Source organism: Rattus norvegicus, chromosome 3 (assembly GCF_036323735.1).
Source record: "Rattus norvegicus strain BN/NHsdMcwi chromosome 3, GRCr8, whole genome shotgun sequence".
Lineage (NCBI taxonomy): Eukaryota > Metazoa > Chordata > Mammalia > Rodentia > Muridae > Rattus > Rattus norvegicus.
Window position 1 is genome coordinate 40,411,652 of NC_086021.1, and position 21,085 is coordinate 40,432,736.

The window sequence follows — 21,085 nt, forward strand, 5'->3', positions numbered from 1 at the left end:
ATTTCTGATTTTGTTGATTTGGACGCACTCTCTGTGTCCTCTCGTTAGTCTGGCTAAGGGTTTATCTATCTTGTTGATTTTCTCAAAGAACCAACTTTTGGTTCTGTTGATTCTTTCTATGGTCCTTTTTGTTTCTACTTGGTTGATTTCAGCTCTGAGTTTGATTACTTCCTGCCTTCTACTCCTCCTGGGTGTATTTGCTTCTTTTTGTTCTAGAGCTTTTAGGTGTGCTGTCAAGCTGCTGACATATGCTCTTTCCTGTTTCTTTCTGCAGGCACTCAGCGCTATGAGTTTTCCTCTTAGCACAGCTTTCATTGTGTCCCATAAGTTTGGGTATGTTGTATCTTCATTTTCATTAAATTCTAAAAAGTTTTTAATTTCTTTCTTTATTTCTTCCTTGACCAGGTTATCATTGAGTAGAGCATTGTTCAATTTCCACGTATATGTGGGCATTCTTCCCTTATTGTTATTGAAGACCAGTTTTAGGCCGTGGTGGTCCAATAGCACGCATGGGATTATTTCTATCTTTCTGTCCTTGTTGAGGCCCGTTTTTTGACCAATTATATGGTCAATTTTGGAGAAAGTACCATGAGGAGCTGAGAAGAAGGTATATCCTTTTGCTTTAGGATAGAATGTTCTATAAATATCCATTAAGTCCATTTGGCTCATGACTTCTCTTAGTCTGTCTACATCACTGTTTAATTTCTGTTTCCATGATCTGTCCATTGATGAGAGTGGGGTGTTGAAATCTCCCACTATTATTGTGTGAGGTGCAATGTGTGTTTTGAGCTTTAGTAAGGTTTCTTTTACGTATGTAGGTGCCCTTGCATTTGGGGCATAGATATTTAGGATTGAGAGTTCATCTTGGTTGATTTTTCCTTTGATGAATATGAAGTGTTCTTCCTTATCTTTTTTGATGACTTTTAGTTGGAAATTGATTTTATTTGATATTAGAATGGCTACTCCAGCTTGCTTCTTCTGACCATTTGCTTGGAAAGTTGTTTTCCAGCCTTTCACTCTGAGGTAGTGTCTGTCTTTGTCTCTGAGGTGTGTTTCCTGTAGGCAGCAGAATGCAGGGTCCTCGTTGCGTATCCAGTTTGTTAATCTATGTCTTTTTATTGGGGAGTTGAGGCCATTGATATTGAGAGATATTAAGGAGTAGTGATTATTGCTTCCCGTTATATTCATATTTGGATGTGAGGTTATGTTTGTGTGCTTTCATTCTCTTTGTTTTGTTGCCAAGACGATTAGTTTCTTGCTTCTTCTAGGGTATAGCTTGCCTCCTTATGTTGGGCTTTACCATTTATTATCCTTTGTAGTGCTGGATTTGTAGAAAGATATTGTGTAAATTTGGTTTTGTCATGGAATATCTTGGTTTCTCCATCAATGTTAATTGAGAATTTTGCTGGATACAGTAACCTGGGCTGGCATTTGTGTTCTCTTAGGGTCTGTATGACATCAGTCCAGGATCTTCTGGCCTTCATAGTTTCTGGCGAGAAGTCTGGTGTGATTCTGATAGGTTTCCCTTTATATGTTACTTGACCTTTTTCCCTTACTGCTTTTAATATTCTTTCTTTATTTTGTGCGTTTGGTGTTTTGACAATTATGTGACGGGAGGTGTTTCTTTTCTGGTCCAATCTGTTTGGAGTTCTGTAGGCTTCTTGTATGTCTATGGGTATCTCTTTTTTTAGGTTAGGGAAGTTTTCTTCTATGATTTTGTTGAAGATATTTACTGGTCCTTTGAGCTGGGAGTCTTCACTCTCTTCTATACCTATTATCCTTAGGTTTGATCTTCTCATTGAGTCCTGGATTTCCTTATGTTTTGTACCAGTAGCTTTTTCCGCTTTACATTATCTTTGACAGTTGAGTCAATGATTTCTATGGAATCTTCTGCTCCTGAGATTCTCTCTTCCATCTCTTGTATTCTGTTGGTGAAGCTTGTATCTACAGCTCCTTGTCTCTTCTTTTGGTTTTCTATATCCAGGGTTGTTTCCATGTGTTCTTTCTTGATTGCTTCTATTTCCATTTTTAATTCCTTCAACTGTTTGATTGTGTTTTCCTGGAATTCTTTTAGGGATTTTTGCGATTCCTCTCTGTAGGCTTCTACTTGTTTATTAATGTTTTCCTGTGTTTCCCTAAGTGTGTTCATGTCTTTCTTGAAGTCCTCCAGCATCATGATCAAATATGATTTTGAAACTAGATCTTGCTTTTCTGGTGTGTTTGGATATTCCATGTTTGTTTTGGTGGGAGAATTGGGCTCCGATGATGCCATGTAGTCTTGGTTTCTGTTACTTGGGTTCCTGCGCTTGCCTCTCGCCATCAGATTATCTCTAGTGTTACTTTGTTCTGCTATTTCTGACAGTGGCTAGACTGTCCTATAAGCCTGTGTGTGAGGAGTGCTGTAGACCTGTTTTCCTCTCTTTCAGTCAGTTATCGGGTCAGAGTGTTCTGCTTTCGGGCGTGTAGTTTTTCCTCTCTACAGATCTTCAGCTGTTCCTGTGGGCCTGTGTCTTGAGTTCACCAGGCAGCTTTCTTGCAGCAGAAAATTTGGTCTTACCTGTGGTCCCGAGGCTCAGGTTCGCTCGTGGGGTGCTGCCCAGGGGCTCTCTGTAGCGGCAGCAACCAGGAAGACCTGTGCCGCCCCTTCCGGGAGCTTCAGTGCACCAGGGTTCCAGATGGTCTTTGGCTTTTTCCTCTGGCGTCCGAGATGTGTGTGCAGGGAGCAGTCTCTTCTGGTTTCCCAGACTTGTCTGCCTCTCTGAGGGTTTATCTCTCCCTCCCACGGGATTTGGGTGCAGAGAACTGTTTATCAGGTCTGTTTCTTTCCGGTTCCGGTGGTGTCTCAGGCAGGTGTCCTGCTGCTCCTGGGCCCTCCCCCACGGGAGCCCAGAGGCCTTATACAGTTTCCTCTTGGGCCAGGGATGTGGGCAGGGGTGAGCAGTGTTGTTGGTCTCTTCTGCTCTGCAGCCTCAGGAGTGCCCACCTGACCAGGCGGTTGGGTCTCTCTCTCACCGGGTCTGGGAGCAGAGAGCTGCTGCGGGCCGGGATCTCAATGCAATTCTTTACATTCCTGAAATGACATTAATCAATTTACTTGGACAAAAAATTCCAAGAAGCTACAGCTATATTTTGCCTTTAAAGGACATCCAGACTTATCAACATCTCTGATTTCAAGCTATACTATAGAGTTATAGTGATAAAAATCACCTGGCATAGCTATAAAAATAGACATATTGATTCTTGGAGTAAAATTGAGGTATTAGACATAAATCACATACACATGATTTTTTAAAATAAAGAATTCAGAAATATGGAATTTAGATAAAAAGCATTTTCAACAAATGGTGCTTGTCTAATTTGATGCCAGCATGTAGAAGAATGAATCCATCTCTACCACCTGCACAAATCTTGTCTAAGTAGATCAAAGACTTGAGCATGAATCTGGAACCTCCGAAGCTGACAGAAGAGAAAGTGAACAATAACCTTAAATTCATCTGCGTAGAACACCGGTAGCCCAGGCATTAAAATCAGCAATTAATAATTAGGACCTCATGAAACTGAAATGTTTCTCTAAGGCAAAGGGCATGGCAAAAGATAAAACATGAGCCTACACAAAGGGAAAAGATTTTCACCAACTCCATATCCAATAGAGGGCTCATATCCAAAATATATCAACAACTCAAGAAACTAGACATTAGCAAACCAAATAATCAAATCAAAATGGCATAGAGATCTAAACAGAATGTTCTGAACAGGGCAATCTTAAAATGCTGAGGCACACTTTAAAATATTCAACATCTTTAGCGATTATGGAAATGCAAATTGTACTACTTAGATATTCTCCCCTTACACCTGTTAGAATGGCTAAGATTGAAAACACAAGTGACAGCCCATGCTGGAGAGGAGCAAGAAGAACACTGCTCCGTTGCTGGTGGGAGTGCAAACTTGTATAGCCACTATGGAAATCAATATGGAGTTTCCTCAGAAAATTGGGAACTTATCAAGACACAGCTATGCCACTCCTGGGCATAGACCAAGATGACCCATTCTGCTGAAAGCACTAGCTCAAATTTGTTCATATCAGTTTTACTCATGTTACTCAGAAACTGGGAACATCCTAAATGACCCTCAACTGAAGAATGAGTAGAGATGACATGGTACATTTATATAATTGAGTATTATTCACCTGTTAAAAAATGACATGAAATTTATAAAGAAATAGCAGTAGAAAAAAGTTATCCTAAGTGAGGTAATGTTGACCCAGATAGGCAAACATGGAATGCACTCACTTATAAGCAGACATTAGCTGTTTAGTAAAGGATACACATGCTACAACCCACAGATCCAGAGATGTTACTTAACAAGAAGGGCTCAAGGGAACTCATGGGTCTTCCTGGGAAGGGAAAATTAATTACACTTTGTGAGGGGACTGGGGTGGGTGGTGATGGATGGGAACAGGAGGGTTAATATGGTTATGGGAGGAATATAAAGAGAGTGAGTACTGAGATAACTGGAATTGGGGTGTGATGTAGAAACCTAGTACAGTGGAAATACCCTGGAATCCATGAGAGTGATCCTAGTGAAATTTCATAGTAATGGGGGGAAAAGGCCAAAACTGATCATCTTCTATATGAAGGTAAGTCTCCCAGAAGTGGAACTAGAACATCAACCCTACCTGAAAACTATTACCCTACAATATGTTATACCTGAATGATGTACTAGTGTAATGGTGGCACAGACTTGTGGGAGTAGCCAATCACTGTTCAACTTGGGGCCATGCCTGATTTTTGTAGATGGCAAGGAAACCAAAGGTTGGTCAGCACAGAGACCCAGGATAGATCCAAATATGACTAGCAAATAAGTCAATGAAATGTTTCCTAAAGATACTCTGTTATACTCATAGATTGGTGCCTAGCTCAAATGCCATCAGAGAAGTATCATCTAGCAACTGATGGGAGCAGATGCACAGACTCACAGTCAAACATTAGGTGGAGACAGAGGAACCCCACAGAAAATTCTAGGTGCCAGAGGGATCAAGAACACTGTGAGAACATGACCCACATAATCAATGAGGAAGGCCTCATAGGAGCACACACAGACCGAACTGACAGTTAGGGAGACTGTTTGGGTCTGAGCTAGGTCCTCTGCGTATACCTTGCTGTTCTGTATCTTGTTCTTTTGAAACTCTTTTTTTCTCCATCTTTATTAACTTGGGTATTTCTTATTTACATTTTGATTGTTATTCCCTTTCCCAGTTTCCAGGCCAACATCCCCCTCCCCATCTATGTTGGTGTTTCCCCCCCCCATCCTCCCTCAATTACCGCTCTCTCCCCAACAATCATGTTCACTGAGGATTCAGTCTTGGCAGGTCCAAGGGCTTCCCTTTCCACTGGTGCTCTTACTAGGCTATTCATTGCTACCTATATGGTTGGAGCCAGGGTCAGTCCATGTATAGTTTTTGGGTAGTGCCTTAGTCCCTGGAAGCTCTGGTTGGTTGGCATTGTTATTCGTATGGGGTCTTGAGCCCCTTCAAGCTCTTTCTCTTAACAGCAGGAATGGGGCCTTGTGTCTCTGACATTTTTCTATACTTGGGATTATCCTCCTCCTACTGAGTCATCTCATCCTGTAGCAGTATGAGGGTTTATGCCTGTCTTATTCAGTCTTATTCTAATTTGTTACTCCAACTTTGATTGATGTGTCTTGGAGTTCTGTACTTTTATGTTGAAGGGAAACTGAGAAGTGTGTAACTTGTCTGCCTATTTTGTGATTTATTTTTTTCTTCTACCCTTCTGCATTCTTTTTCCACCTTCCCAACCCTCTCACACTAGATAAGATAGAAAAACAAGTGGCAAGGGAAGTAAAGACATCCATGAATAAAGTTAAGGGTCAGAAAAGGTTCAATGTTATCCTTAGACTATTTCCAGATGATTAGGGGCAATGAGTTTTTTGGGTAAGTTTGATTTTCACCATGAGGATATCCATTTTCTTCTTCTTGTTTCTTCTTTATGCACAACTACTTAAACCATGACCAATAACAACCAACCACTACTCAACAACCCACATTGATTAACCAAATACAATCAACCCCACCTTTCATGCCCTAGCATTTCTATACCATCTGAGTATAGAAACCCCCAGAACCCCAAATGTTACAAAATAACAGAAAGTATCATGCCATTGGTAGAGCATGAGATATAGTCAGCTGCAGTGGACAATCTGAAGCAGCCCACTATCTCAAACCTGGTAATAAAACAAAACATTTATCATGATTTTTTTCTAAAAAAGAAATCAAAACTCCAGAGGAAACTTAAGTCTGGATATAATGCATGTAAAAATTATCTTAGGCAGAGCTGTAACCCAGGGAATGGGGTGCAGGAGGCACAGAGCAGAACTCTGAGCTTTGCCCATAAGGGCTGCAGGCAGGAAGGGATAGAATTCTTAACTGGTCATTCCTAATGGCTACAGGCCTCCAGGATTTCATGTAGAGGTGTGGACTGGAAGATGGACTGCAGAGAGGAATTGGCAGACCCCATGGCTGCTGGGCTTGTCAGGCTAATGGGCACGCAGAGGATTGGGGCATGGGAATCTCACCTGGCTCTCCAGGGTGGCCACAGGCCTCTGATGTAGCAGCCAGAGCTGTGGATAAAAGAATGGAATGAAGAGGAGACAGGGCAGAATGTTTTGTTGTTGTTTATTATTTTTTTAATATGGTGGGTTACATTGACAGATATCAAACTATCCTTTCATCTCTGGGATGAAACCTGTTAGTTCATGATGGATGATATTTTTAATGTGTTTTTATATTTAGTTTGCCATTATTTTGTTGGTTATTTTTTCATCAATGTTCTTAAGGGGAATTGGTCTGAAATTCCTATTTTCTTGTTGTTCAATCTTTTTATGGTTTGGGTGTCAGGGTAAATGTGGCCTCATAGAATGAATTTGGCAGTGTTCCTTCTCTTTCGATTTTGTTGAAAAATTTGAGTATTGTTATGAGCTATTCTTTACAAGTCTTAGGGAATTTTGCATTAAACGCATCTGAGTCTGGAAATTGTTTTTGGCTTGGAGACTTTTAACGACTGCTTTTATTTTCTTAGGGATTATAGGACTACTTGAACCATTTATTTGATCTTGATTAAAATTTGGTAAGTTCTATTGAGAAAATTATTCATTTTAGATTTTTCAACTTTGTGGAGTACAGGTTTTTAAAGTATGACCTAATGATTCTTTGGAATTCCTCAGTGTCTATTGTATCTCCCTAATTTTCATTTCTGATTTTGTTAGTATGGGTATTCTCTCTCTTTGTTTTTGTTGTTTTGCTTATATTGTAGATTTTCTCAATGAATTAACTGTTTCTTTCATTGATTCTTTTTATTGCTTTATTTTTCTTCCATTTTGTTACTATCAGCCCTGAGTTTGGGTATTTCCTGCTATCTATTTACTTTTCTTTTGTGCTTTGTTCTTTTTATTTTAGAACTTTCAGGTATTCTGTTAAGTTGCTAGTATGAGATCTCTCTAATTTCTTTATGAATTCACTTAGTGCCATATACTTTTCTTTCAGCACTGTTTTCATTGTGTCCCATATGTTGCACCTTCATTATCATTGAATTCAAGGAAGCCTTTAATTTTTTTCTTTATTTCTTCCTTGACCTAGAGGTTATTCATTAGAGAGTTGTTTAGTTGCCATGAGTTTGTAGGCTTCCCATTGTTTTTGTTATTTTTGAAGTCCAACTTTAATCTGTGCAGGTCTGATAAGATACCAGGGAATATCTCATTTTTTGTTGTATCTGCTGAGACTTGTTTTCTGACCAAGTACATTGTAAAGTTTTGAGAAGACTACACAAGGTAGTGAGAGGAAGGTACAGTCTTTTTTGTTTGGGTGAAATGATCTGTAGATATGTTAGGTCCTTTGGTAATAGCATGTTAATTTTATTATTTTTCTGTTTAGCTTCTATTGATGATCTATTGGTGAGAAAAGGGTAGTTAAACCTCCATGACTAATGTCTGATGGTTGATATGTGTTCTAAGTTTTACTAATGTTTCTTTTATGAATGAGGATACTCTTGCGTTTGGAGCATAGATATTACTGAGAATGGAGTTTTGATCCTGGTGGATTTTTTTCTTTTGATGCAAATGAAATATTCCTCCTAATTTTATTGTTTACTTTTGGTTTAAAGTCTATTTAGTAGACATTAGAATTGGTATACCATCTTGTTTCCATTTTCTTGGAAAATCTTTTCCAATCCTTAAATCTAGGTAATGTGTATCTTTGATGTTGAGGCATGTTTCTTGTATACAGGAGAATGATGGATCTTGTTTTCACACTCATTCTGTTAGAGTATGCCTTTTTCTTGAGTAATTGAGTCCACTGCTTTGAAAAATATCAATAATTGTTTATTACTGTTATTTCATTGTTGATTTTCATAGTGTGTTGTATGTGTTTGTGTGTCTGTTTCACTTTTTGGTGTTTCTGGTGCAGGATTATTTAACGCCTTTCCTTTTCATGAGTATAGTCAACCTTTAATGCAATTTTCTTTCTAGTACCCTCTTCAGGGCTGGTTTATGGATAGATACTGGTTAAATTTAGCCTTTTAATAGAATATCATGTTTTCTCTATCTATGGTTTTTTAGACTTTGACTGGGTACAGTAAGTAGTCTCTGCCACAACCTCTGAGCTCTTAGGTCTGAAGAACATATTACCAGGTTCTTTTGGGTTTTATACTTTCCATTGAGAAATAAGGTGTAAATCTTATAAGTCGACCTTTTTATGTTACTTCTTCTTTTCCCCTTATAGATTTTAGTATGCTTTCTTTGTACTGAATATTTAGTATTTTGGGTAATATTTGTGAGAAGACTTCCTTTTCTGGTCTTAGCTCTTTGGTATTCTGTAAGATTTCTATATGTTTGTAGACATTTCCTTATTCCTGTTAGGAAAAATTTCTTCTATGGTATTCTTGATGTTTTCTAGAGCAGGACATGATGACACATGTCTTTAATATCAGTACTGAGGAAGCAGAGGCAGGCAGATCTCTGAGTTTGAGGCCAGTGTAGTCTACAAAGTGAGTTCCAGGGTAACCAAAGCCAAGGCAACACAGAAAAACCCTGTCTTGAAAAACATCATACACACATACACACACACACACACACACACACACACACACACACACACACACACACACACACACCATTTGCTTCTTAGTTTTGGTCTTTAAAATATCCAAAATTTCTGAGATGTTTTGTTCAGGAACTTTCTAGATATAATTTTTTTGTTTGTTTTTTAACATTTTTCCCTTCCTACTTGAATCCTTTTTATTTCCTTCTTTTATGCTCTAACTACAACTTCACTGGACATCTGAAAACTTTGCCTTGTGCGCAGTCATAAAGTTTTCTTCCACTTAACAAGATGGTGCCTTTTGCCTGTCAGAGAGAGCCTTCATTATGCTGAGATATGATTTATCCATCCCCTAGCATCCCCAGGCTTCTTTTTTTTAAATCATGAAGTTATATTGTACTTTTCAAAGGTCCTTTATGCATCATTTGATAAAAATCAGATGATTTGTATTCTTTAGCCTAATTATATAATGAGCTATATTTATTGATTTATGTGTGTTGAACCATCTCTGCATACCTGAAAATAAGCCAACTTGATCATAGCAAATGTTTCTTTGGATACATTTTTAAATTTGGTCTACAAGAATTTATTGAGAATTTTGGATCTATGTTTATCGGGGAGATTGTTTTAGAATTCTCTTTTATTTCTGTTGGATTTAATTGGTTTTTATAACAGAATATTTGCTTCATAAAAGGGTTTAGAAGTAGTCGAGTCTTTATATTTTGCAGAATAATTTAAGGATATTGATGTTATTTATTTTAAGGTCTGATAGTGACATATTTATTTCTTCCAGCTTATTGTCACTGCTTGAAATTATTTCTTCCATCTCTAATATTTTGTTGATGATGCCTGTGTCTGCACTCTTACCTATGTTTTCCATTCCAGGATTCGCAGAGTTTGTATTCTCTTTATTACCTCTATTCCATTTTAATATCTTGATCAATTTTGTTTATTTTCTTTACATGGTTGTTTAAAAGGTATTTCATCATTTACTCTAATTATTTGAGTTTTCTCAAATTTCATTAAGGCATTTATTCATTTTCCTCTTAAGGACTTCAATCATTTCCCTCCCTCCCTCCCTCCTTCCCTCCCTCCCTCCCGCTCCCTCCCTCCATCCCTCCCTCCTTTCCTCTCTGTCTCTGATTTCACCTCGGTCATTTATTGGTTACATACTTCCTGTTATACAATAGTATGTAATCAAAAGCCCATTATTTTTCTCAAACCAATTGTTTTTCCTGAAAAAGATCATGCAACTACATCTCCAGAATGCATAGTATGCATATACAAAGTCATAATTCAGTGTCTGGTAAAGCAAGTATTCCTTCCAAGGTTGGACCCCCAGTGTAAGGGAATGTCGGGGGTGGGGGCTGGGAAGGAGGGGTGGATGGGGAGGGGAACACCCTTATATTCAAGGGGAGGAGGTGAGGATAGGGGGCTTATGGACGTGAAACCAGGAAAGGGAATAACATTTGAAATGTAAATAAAAAATCTAATAAAAAATAAAAAAGAAAGAAAGAAAACTCAAAAATGCCTCCAAATCATAAGGTATCTGGGCATAAACTTGTTATAGCGTTAGCATGAAAACAAAAAGATGGTAAACAGTTCAGGATAATGTTCATATTTTAAACTTGTCTTAAATTTGCATAATTTCTTTATTAAGATCATCCAACTATCTATTTTTATAGTGCTTTTCAAACTCTTTCCCAAATACAATATTAATTCCTCTTGCAGCTTCCTCCAGGCTTCTTTCACAAGCCCAAATTCTATTTTTTAAAACTTGTATCCTTATTTACATAGGCAGTCATTGCCAGGGCATTAAATCAGTATGCTCCAATCTTTCCAGGAAGCTCACTTCACTAATCTAATGCCCCCTTGAGGGGTCCACACTCTTTGACTCATCCTTTTATCTTTTTTATTATACACATATTTTACAATATTCCCAAGTAATATTCTGGATCAAACTTTCTATTATTATGGAGGTCTCATGATCGTTTACTAATAGAGTAGACACAGCTATTTCTTCTATTATGTTCCGTGTATTGTCCATAGATAACCCTGTCCTTAGTGAACCAGGCCCACTGTTTATTTTCCTTGTGGAGGGTCTTCTTTCTCTTAATTACTAAGGCTTCAGGTTTCTCAAAAACTTTTCCTGCTTCATATATTTCCTGGTACAGCTTAATTAGCATGAGTTGGCAAAAAATTCTCCCCAAAATGATTAAGGCTGTCAGCCTCCAGAGCAGTTTGTTCATAATAGACATCAAAGCCATTTTCTTCTCTAGTAATGCTCTCAATTCCTTTCCTAGAGCTTTTTTTTTTTTACCAAAATTAAATTTGAGGACAAATGTGGTATAGAAAAAGGCAAAACAGAAAAGCGTACAAGAAAAAGAAAAGTCATCTGTATACTAGAAACCCAGAGATGCATTATTCATGTCAATAGTATTCCCCCAACTGAAACTATATCATGCTATTACCTCTGCAACCATATAGCATCTGACAACCTTATGCATTGGCTATTGTTTCTTGGATTTTTACACTGGCCTTCAGACATCTGGGTCTGAGCTAATTAAAGATCTAAATTTGTTATTGTTGGATGTTTGTACCTTGGTTTCTGACTCCTCTCTGCTTCTAGTCTGTGTGGCCTGGGATTCTCCAATTCTGTCTGGTCGCTCATAGAAGAGGAAGTTAGAGGCAGGTAAAGGAAAGTAGGGAAGTGTAGGAATGGAGATAGGGTTGGGGGATGCAAGATAGTGAAATAGAGGAGAAATTTGGCCAGCAGCATACCTGCCCCTCTTATCTACTTAGTCTGTGAAACAGTAGGTAGTCTCTGCCCCAGTAGATAGCTGGGATATGGCAACTAGGAGGGTAAAGGACAGGGACAAATGGTGGGGGGGATGCTGAAATAATGAGATGGGGGAGCTTTAGGCAGGTAGGGAGACTACCTGGACATCTCTAAGACTGCAAAGTCTCTAGTACAGCTGGGAGTCTCTGCTGTAGGCTGGTTTCTGATATAACAGCAACTCTTTGCCCAGTTAGGGGCTCAGATATGGCAGCTAGAATGGTGGACAACTGGGGAGAGCATAAGCAGAGACCAAGAGTGGGAGAGTGTGTAAGGCAGGCATCCTACTTGGATTTCTCCCAAACTGTAAGATATCCACTAGAACAGGGATTCTATGGCCCTGTTGGGGATGGGGCCACAGCAAGTAGGAGGGCAAAGAACTGGGGGTAGGTGTATTGGGATAATGAATAATAGGGAAGTTTGGGGAGAAGGCAACTTACCTGGATTTTCCCAGCCTGTTTGGTCTCTAGTAGATCAGGGAATCGCTGCATCAGGCTGGTGTCTGTTACAGAAGGGAATCTCTGTCTATTTGGGCACTGGTGTATGGTGAGTATGAAGGTAGGGGACAGGAATAAGATGGGCAGAGGTCAAGAGTGGTACAGTTTTGTAGATGGGCAGCCTATCTAGACTTCTCAGTTTGAGAGGTCTCTAGTAGAGCAGGAAATCTCTGGTAATCATCTTTATTTATAAACACAGATTTATATTGTTATTTTTCATGCACTGTCATAACAATATGCCACAGAATGGCTTAATGGGAATACATTTCCCATTGTTCTGGAAGCTAGAACTTAATCAAAAGGTTGACACAATCATTTTCTCTGTTGCCTTCTGATGGTGCAAATCTATCATTATCTTACTGACTACAGCCTGAAGTATGTTTGCTATGGCCTCATTTGGGGGAATAAGAGGGACATCCTGGTATCTCTTCTAAGAGAAAGACTAATCTCATTGGATCAGAAACCTTTCTTAATTTCCTTTAATATTCATTACTTTATTATAAGTATCTTTTTCAAGTAGCAGTATTGTTGTTTGGTTTACTGTTTTTATATTTATGTTTTTCCACATTGTTGAAGAAACTTATAACATCATTAGCTTTCTTTTATCTGTTTTTCCATATTATTTGTATGCATTATTCCTTATACTAAGAATCAAATTTATTTGTTGTTTGAATTTTTTTCTGCTTTTATGAGTAAGGTTGCTACAGACATTAATCTGCCCCTATTTGTACCAGTGTAAATATCATTGGGTATACATCTAATACTACAATACATAGCTATTAGAAATGCAAAAATTCCAGTGACAAATAATACCACTCTACTTCTTTGTTTTGAAGTGACTAAGATTTTCAACTAATAAAGGACATATTAAAGCGTAAATTTTCAATATCTTGATGTACAGTGGAAGAACTCCACAGATATTTCCAGAAGTTTTTTTCCTATTAGTACAGAGATACATAGATTGACCATCTCTGACTGTTGTAATAAGCCTATTTTTAATTATTATCCTCCAAATTATGTAAAATTCTATTTTCGACTATTTTCTGTCTGTGTAGGAGTATATTTTGTTATTAAAAGTCAAGTAATCACAGGGGTCATGTATTAAACAGGATGAAAAGATGGGGAATCTTGTTATGGTTTCTACCATTATTTCTCAAGAGTGAAGGGACAGTTCTGCCTATTTCAAAAAAGGTTCTTTCCCTATGGGAGTCAATGACAATGATGCAATTTTATTATGTATGCCTCTAATTTGGATCTGGGGACAGAGATTACACCCTAGGTTATCTACATGATTTTCAAAATTAGAGCTCACTCAGACTTCCCTGAAATGTGGACAATGTATATGTTCATGTATTTATCATATCTGATTCGGAACTAATAGCTTTTCTATTGTTACAATGGCTGTATGACCACTTGAGAGGATCCAGTTGTTTCATTATGTTGGGTTCTTTCTGAAGTGAGCTGAAAAGCTTCCCATACTTTTTGCTAAAGGTATGTGTGTTTATCATGTAAGTTATACTGTCTGATAAGGCATAGTCATCTGTATCAATGCATATGTGTGGGTTTTCCTCTTTCTCTCTCTCTGTGTCTCTGTGTCTCTGTTGCTCTCTGTTTCTGTGTGTCTTTCTCATTGTCCATCTCTCTGGTCAACACATATTTCAAATTGCAAGGATCATACCATCAAATGGCAAACAGTTTTCTGTACAGTAACTTACCTGGCCAAATTTTGAGAGGGAAGGACACAACCTTCCTCAAAGACTTTGTCATAGGAAATATTTTTAAAATTTATCCATATTTTAAAGAAAGCAGAAAAATTGTATTCATTGCTTACATTTAACTTCAACACACAATTTTTATTCTGTTTTCTTTCAACTTTTGCCCAAATATCTGTGACTTTTGCCATAGTAAGCACCAATGCTCATATTCTAGCAAGTAAAAATGGCTTCTGCAATCTGCTTTCTAAGTGGTAGCCAGCATGCAATTTTCCTATTTTCTGCTACTTTTTTTTGTGTGTCTTACTGTTCCTTGAACAGATGGAAACTTTTTTCTTTTTTTTCAGACTGTTCAATTCTTAAATTTATTTTTAACTGATACATAAAAATGTAAAGAGACTAGATTTATGATGTTTTCATACTTGAGCAAATGTATGATATTTATATCAGAATAAATTTATGAAAATTTATCAGTTATTTACAGTCAAATATTCAAAATTCTTGCTTTTATTTTTAAATATATAATTGCTATTTTTTGTATTTTTATGTATTTACATTTCAAATGCTATTCCCATTCCTGATTTCCTCTCTGGAAACCCCTTTTCTCATCCTCCCTCACCCTGGTTCTATGATGGTGCCCCCCTCACCCTCTTCCACCTCACCACCATGACATTTCCCTACACTAAGGAAATGAGCCTTCACAAGACCAAGGGCTTCTCCTCCTACTGATGCCAGACAATGCCATCCTTTGTTACATATGCAGCTAAAGCCATGGGTCCCTTTGGATAGTGGCTTAGTCTCTGGGATTTCTGGGAGGGTTTGGGTGGTTGATAATGTTGTTCTTCCTATGGGATTGCAAATCCCTTCAGCTCCTTCAGTCTTTTCTCTAACTCCTCCATTGGATTCCCTGTGTTCAGTCTGATGGTTAGCTGCAAGTATTCTTATCTGTATCAGTCAGGCTCTGGCAGAGCCTCTCAGGGGACATCCATATGAGCCTCTTGTCAGCAAGCACTTCTTGGCATCAGCAATAGTGGCTGGGTTTGGTGGCTGCAAATAGAATGGATCCCCAGGTGTGGCAGTCTCTGGATGGCCTTTCCTACAGTCTCTGCTCCAAACTGTGAGTATTTTGTTCCTCCTTCAAAGAAGGACTGAAGAATCCACATTTTGGTCTTCTTGAGCTTCATATGGTCTGTGATTGTATCTTGGGTATTTCAAGCTTTAGGACTAATGTACACTTATCAGAAAGTGCATACAATGTGTGTTCTTTTGTGACTGAGTTGCTTCATTCAGGATATTTTGTAGTTCCATCCATTTGGCTAAGAATTTCATGAAGTCGTTTTAACAGCTGAATCCACTATGTAAATTACCATATTTTATGTATCCATTCCTCTATTGAAGGACATCTGGGTCCTTTTCAGCTTCTAGCTGTTATAAACATGACTGCTATAAACATAATGGAGCATGTGTCCTTGTTGGAGCACTTTTTTGGCATATGCCCAGGAGTGGAATCCCTAGGTCCTCAGGTAGCACTATGTCCAAATTTCTTAGGAACCACAAGACTCATTTCCAGACTGGTTGTACCAGCTTGCAATCACCAAAACAATGGAGGAGTGTTCCTTTTTCTCCACATCCTCACCAACATCTACTGTCACCTGAGTTTTTGATCTCAGCAATTCTGTCTTGTGTGAGGTGGAATCTCAAGATTGTTTTGATTTGCATTTCCCTGATGACTAAGAATTTTGAACATTTCTCTATGTACTTTTCAGCCACTTGATATTCCTCAGCCTTGAATTCTTTGTTTAGCTCTATACTCTGTTTTTCACACAGGGTTAGTTGATCTCTGGAGTCTAACTTCTTAAGTTTTTGTATCTATGGGATATTAGCCCTCTATTGGATGTAGGATTGGTAAAGTCCTTTTCCTAATTTATTGGTTGCCATTTTGTCCCAGTGACAGTGTTCTTTGCCTTACAGAACCTTTACAACTTTACAAGGTCCCATTTGTTGATTCTTTATCTTAGAGCATAAGCTATTGTTTTATTCAGGAAAATTTCTCCTATGCATATGTATTTGAAACTCTTCCACACTTTCTCTTCTATTAGTTTGAGTATATCTGGTTTTATGTAGAGGTCTTTGATCCACTTGGACTTGAGCTTTGTACAAGACAATAAGAATGGGTCAATTTGCATTCTTCTATGTGCTGACCTCCAGTTGAACCAGCAACATTTGTTGAAAATGCTGTCTTTTTTTCCATTGGATGTTTTTAGCTCCTTTGTCAAAGATCAAGTGACCATAGCTGTGTGGTCACTTCTGAGTCTTCAATTCTATTCCATTGGGCTACCTGCTTGTCTGTCTACCAATACTACATATTTCTTTATATCATTATAGCTCTGCAAGACAGCTAGAGGCCAGGGATGGCGATTTCCACAGAAGTACTATTATTGTTGAGAATATTTTTTCCTGTCCTGGGTTTTTGTTATTCTGAATGAATTTGCAAATTGCTCTTTCTAACTCTATGAAGAATTGATTGGGATTTTGATGGGAATTGCACTGAATCTGTAAATTGCTTTCAGCAAGAAGGCCATTTTTACTATATTAATTCTGCCAATCCATGAGCATGGGAAGTCTTTCCATCTTCTGAGATCTTCTTCAATTTCTTTCTTCAGAGACTTGAAGATTTTTTTCTATAGATCTTTCACTTGCTTGGTTAGAGTCACATAAAGGTTTTTCATATTATTTGTGAGTACTGTGAAGGGTGACATTTCCCCAATTTCTTTATTAGCCTGCTTATTCCTTGAGTAGAGGAAGGCTACTGATTTGTTTGAATTAATTTTATATCCAGCCACTTTGCTGAAGTTGTTTATAAGATGTAGAAGTTCTCTGAATGAATTTTTGGGGTCAGTTAAGTGTACTATTATATCATGTGCAAACAGTGATGTTTTGACTTCTTCCTTTCTAATTTGTATTCCTTTGACCTCCCTTTTTTCTAATTGCTCTGGCTAGGACTTCAAATACTATATTAGATAGGTAGGGAGATAGTGGGCAGCCAGCCTTTTCTAGTTCCTAGTTGGATTGCTTCAAGTTTCTTTCCATTTACTTTGATTTTGGCTACTGGGTTGCTGTATATTGCTTTTACTATGTTTATATATGAGCCTTGAATTCATGATCTTTCCATGGCTCTTATAAAGGAGTCTTGAATTTTGTCAAATCTTTCTCAGCATCTAATGAGATAATCATGTAGTTTTTCTTTGAGTTTGTTTATATAATGGATTATATTGATGGATTTCCATATATTGAACCATCCCTGAATCCTTAGGATGAAGCTTACTTGATCATTGTGAATGATCATTCTATTGTGTTCTTGGATTTGATTTGTGAGAATTTTATTGAGAATTTTTGCATTGATATTCATGAAACAAATTGGTCTGTGGTGCTCTTTCTTTGCCGGGTGTTGGTATGGTTTATGTCTAAGTGTAATTGTAGCTTGAAAGAATGAATTGGGCAGTGTTCTTTCTGTTTTATTTTGTGGAGTAGTTTGGAGAGTATTGGTATTAGTTCTTCTTTGAAGGTCTGATAGAATTCTGCACTAAATCCATCTGTTCCTGGGCTTTTTTTTGGTTGGGAGACTTTTAATAACAGTTTTTTATTTCTTTAGAGGTTATGGGACTATTTAGATCATAGCCGATTATCCATTATATCTGACTGCTCCTCATATTTCTCTGATCTTTACATTTCTGTGATTGTCTGTTACCTCTGGTTTTCCTTTTTTTTTCCTGAAATCTTCTAACACTATTTCCAAATTCTTCTTCCAAACTTGCCTTCCAAACACTTAACTAGTGACCTATTTTTATAATCGTCCTCTATAGGTTCTTCCATTAAAGACTCCTTGTAGAACATATATCAGCTTCTTCATCCCCTTGGCTGCTTGTAAGCTAATATTCCCTCAAAACCTTTGAAGTCTATTTCTCTAAATTCATTTACAAATGTATCATATATACTATATAAAACAATATAATATTATTCAAAATAGCAAAATATTAGAATAAATCTTTCTATACACAGATAATTTCATTGTGATAAATTAATTAGTACTAACACAGAAATAAGTAAAAATGAAATATAATTAATTTTAGGCAATGTCACATTAACTTATATTTTTACAAAGTGAGACAGATGATATACTGGCAATTTAATGATTTTCTTGACTATATTAGCCAAGTTGGGGGAACTGTAGTTAAAGCTTGGAAAGTGTAAATCGGGAAATAGATATCTGCTAATCACATAGACAACCGGCCAATAAAACAGTCTTCCAATAGAACATAATGGCAGAGATTTCTCAGCCATTAGGATATCAATTCTTTTTTTTTTTTGATTCATCAGGTTGTATTTATAATCTATATGAACAACAGTAATTAAAATAGAGACCATGACATTGCGAAGGTATGAGAGCCACACAGGAAGAGAAAATCATGTCAATGCTATCACATTCCTTTTACTATTGTTTAGTGATTGATCACAATGATAGGAAAGGTTACTTGAAAAAGAAAAGAATATCAGTTTCGCTACAGAGAAAATGGGTAGGAAACACAAAGGAAGTATCTTCCTTTGGTTTAAAAACTCAGGTTAAGAATATATCAGGTGATATTTGCTTTTGGTAAAAAAAAACAAAATAAAAAACAAAAAACGAAAACAAAAACAAAAAACAAAACAAAACAAAACAAAAATAACCCACAAGGAATTTGGCTGATCTAAGATGTGGGAAAGTCAAATATTTTCAGTAGATATTTGACTTGTTTGAGATGCTTATATTTGAGCTGGAGATATTAATTTGAAATCATAGTCAGTTTATATAGCCTAGGAAAAATGAGGAAAGTGTGATTATATTGACTGAGAATTTGTTAATAATGGAAAACGCAAAGCTCTTTGCAAGCTGTCATTGGTTTGTATATTGTTGACATATCCTCTTGGCTCCCCATTAGGACAAAGGACCAAGGGGTGTATTCTATTCTTTTCCTGGGCAGATGCTTTGACCATATGCACATGTTGCTTCCACTAATTCCCCAGATTCTATTCTTTTGCAGATCCAAAGAAGCTATCCAGGGTTCCACTCTTTGGATTTAATTCATGGAAAAACAGCTTTAGGCAAGTGGATACAAGAAAGGTTAAAAAGATGAACAGCCATTGAAATCTTGTTTCTTTTTTGCTGGTAACAATTTAGATACTATTTCCTGAATCAAAAATTGCCTTGATGAAATCAAGGCAACTTGTGGAGAAACTGTATCTGATTTGATAATTGTTCTGATGTTTCACTGTTTCCCTCTAAGAAACAATCAGCTGTTTTCAAGATGGGCACATTATATCATTTTCCAAAGCATCAGCAGCTCATTACTGCAACAAAAATCACCATATTAAGATAAAAAACATGTACTCAGTGGTTTAAAGTAATGTTATATTCAGTACTGGTGACTCACAAAATATTTTTACAATGTGATAGTAAAATCACTTCTCTTTCTTTTCCATTTCCTCTTTCACTCTCAGCAGCAGAAGAAGACCATGTGGAGAGATAATGAGAGCACTGTGTCTGAGTTCATACTCCTTGGGCTCCCTATTCGTACAGAGGATCAAGGCATGTTCTCTGCCCTGTTCCTGATCATGTACCTGACAACTGTGCTGGGGAACCTGCTCATCATCCTGCTCATCAGGCTGGACTCTCACCTTCACACCCCCATGTACTTCTTCCTCAGCCACCTGGCCTTCACTGACATCTCCTTTTCATCAGTTAGTGCTCCAAAGATGCTCATGAATATGCTGACACATAGGCAATCCATCTCATATGCGGGGTGTGTTTCACAGATGTATTTTTACATAGTTTTTGCAGATCTTGATAGCTTTCTTCTGACCTGCATGGCATATGACAGGTATGTGGCCATCTGCCATCCTCTACACTATACGACCATCATGAGTCAGAGTCTTTGTCTTTTTCTAGTAATTGTGTCCTGGGCTTTATCCACTGCCAATGCCCTTGTCCACACCCTTCTCTTGGCTCGACTATCTCACTTTAGAAACAATACCATCCCACACTACTTTTGTGACCTCTCTGCTATGCTGAAGTTGTCCAGCTCAGACACTACCATCAATGAGTTGCTTATTCTTACTTTAGGTACTATGGTCACTATCCCACCATTCATATGTATCCTGGTCTCTTATGTCCGCATAGGCATCACCATTCTGAAAACTCCTTCCATCAAGGGAATCTGCAAAGCCTTGTCCACATGTGGCTCTCACCTCTCTGTTGTTTCTCTGTACTATGGAGCCATAATTGCACTCTATTTTGTCCCCTCACCTAATAACACTAATGACAAGGATGTGATTGTGGCTGTGATGTATACTGTGGTCACACCCATGCTGAATCCCTTTATTTATAGTCTGAGGAATCGGGATATAAAAGGAGCACTGAAACATATCCTTAGAAGGAGACTGTTTTCACAATGATGAGCATGGTTGTCTGTCTTAGCATCCCTACTTCCTTCTCCTCTTCTCCCATCCATCCTTTGTTCTTTGCCAGGGAAATTTCATGTGGATCCCTTTCTTTCACTCACTTTTCATGGTATCATTTTCTTCTCTATATAACTTTCTTGATGACATTCAGTATCTTGCCATCTTGAGAAGGTTTCTCACAAATATTCTACATATTTTTCTTTGACATGCATACATTTTAATTGTTTTTTATCGTCATCACCAAGATGTTTTATTGGACAGGTTTATTACTTTCATAGAAGACAACCTTTTCTCTGAAGATGATGAAAATGTATCTTCTTTTAGGTTATTCATATTTAATCTTATTATGTAGTGTGATTTTTAGCAGTGTTTCTATTAGCATTTTTGTGTCTGTGTATTGATATTATGCTCAGAGATATGTCTGTGTCCCATGTGT

At 37.6% G+C, this 21,085-nt stretch overlaps 1 protein-coding gene across 1 annotated transcript; it reads left to right on the forward strand.

The window, feature by feature from the left end:
* Positions 1-19,704: 19,704 nt before the first annotated feature.
* Or1j14 (olfactory receptor family 1 subfamily J member 14) lies at positions 19,705-20,643 on the forward strand. Its single transcript, NM_001001014.1, has one exon. The coding sequence runs from the start codon at positions 19,705-19,707 to the stop codon at positions 20,641-20,643; it is 939 nt and encodes a 312-aa protein (NP_001001014.1).
* The last annotated feature ends 442 nt before the right edge of the window (positions 20,644-21,085 follow it).

Coding starts and splice junctions, on each gene's coding strand:
- Or1j14 (NM_001001014.1), top strand. CDS start 19,705: ATGTGGAGAGATAATGAGAGCACTGTGTCTGAGTTCATACTCCTTGGG.